Below are 1,164 nucleotides of genomic sequence, written 5' to 3'. Positions count from 1 at the left end.
GCCCTGCCCGCCCTGCCGTCGCCCGCGCCCACCCCAGCCCGGCCCCTGCGCTGTGCTGCGCGCTCGCCCTGGCCGTCCCAGGCGTCTCCAGGTCACCCTAGCAACGGGCCTGCCTGCCGGCCCTTTCCAGTCGGCGCCTGGTCCGCGGCGCCTCTGCGCCCACCCTGAAGCCGCCCGGAAGTCCCAGCTAGAGTTCAGGCGGAGAAAACTTCTGACTTACTGCCCTGCCCTTCCTCGCTCCCCCTTTAGGAGGCGCTCTGGCCCATCCGGACCGGACCATTTTCTCAAATCCTGGTAAGCGGGGCAGCCCTGTGGCTCCTCCACTTGAGGCTTGGGATGAGGATGAGGACCGACCCACTGTGGTTTTAGCGTGAAGCCCGCTTATCTGTGATTTTACAGATAGGGAAGCCTTACCGGGCAGTTGTTAGGTCCCCTTTCAGTCTCCCTAGCTAGAATGCAGTCTTCGGGAGAGCAGAGACCACTTCCCTGTGCCTCCTGCGCCGGGCTGGTGGAGCCAGCCTGAGCTTTGCTTATGGTGCTGATGGTTACGGTGAAGCCGTGAAGAGTGCAGAGAGGAGAGAGAGGCCCGTGGGCTGTGGTCTGCACCCTCTCAAGAGCTCCGGCCCTTAGAGGCCACAGGCCTGGGTTGGGGCGGAATGTTGAGGGCTCTCTACCAGTGCCCCACCTTCTTCCCACCAGCTTGTGCGAGCCCCCCAGCACTGCTCTTGGAAGTGCAGGGGACCTTACAGAGGCCCCTGGGCCGGGACAGCCGCAGCTTCCCCACCAACTGTACCTGGGTCATCCTGGGCAGCAAGGAGCAGACTGTGACAGTCAGGTGAGAAGGCACAAGCCCATTCCTCTTCCCCGCCCCTTCTCTGTCCGCTGTGGGTGGCTGCAGGAGTCAACTTCTCTGTGGCCTTTCTGTCCTTGCCAACAGGAAGGAGGAGAATTTTATATGGCCTAGGCTGCCTTGAAGCTGGACTGCTTTTGATTTTTTCTTTTCCAGTACTAGGGATTGAACGCATGGCCTTCACACTAGCTAAATCCCTAGCCTTTTATTTTTTTTTATTTTTTTTTGGTTTTTCTCCGGTACCGGGAACCGAACTCACGACCTTGCGCTTGCCAGGCAGGCGCTTTGCCACTGAGCTAAATCCCCAGCCCTCC

At 60.1% G+C, this 1,164-nt stretch overlaps 1 protein-coding gene across 1 annotated transcript in view; it reads left to right on the top strand.

The window, feature by feature from the left end:
- Nucleotides 1-249: 249 nt before the first annotated feature.
- Lrp10 (low density lipoprotein receptor-related protein 10) overlaps nt 250-1,164 on the top strand; it is a gene marked incomplete at its 5' end in the record, with an annotated part of 6,015 nt that continues 5,100 nt past the window's right edge. The window contains 2 exon segments of the mRNA XM_005377114.2: nt 250-294; nt 700-835. Of these exon segments, the coding sequence (XP_005377171.2) occupies nt 250-294; nt 700-835 (181 nt within the window).

This window comes from Chinchilla lanigera, unplaced genomic scaffold (assembly GCF_000276665.1).
Source record: "Chinchilla lanigera isolate Chin_1 unplaced genomic scaffold, ChiLan1.0 scaffold00008, whole genome shotgun sequence".
NCBI classification, from domain to species: Eukaryota; Metazoa; Chordata; class Mammalia; order Rodentia; family Chinchillidae; genus Chinchilla; species Chinchilla lanigera.
The sequence above is the reverse complement of the archived record's forward strand: the minus strand, read 5'-3'. Positions and strand labels throughout refer to the sequence as shown.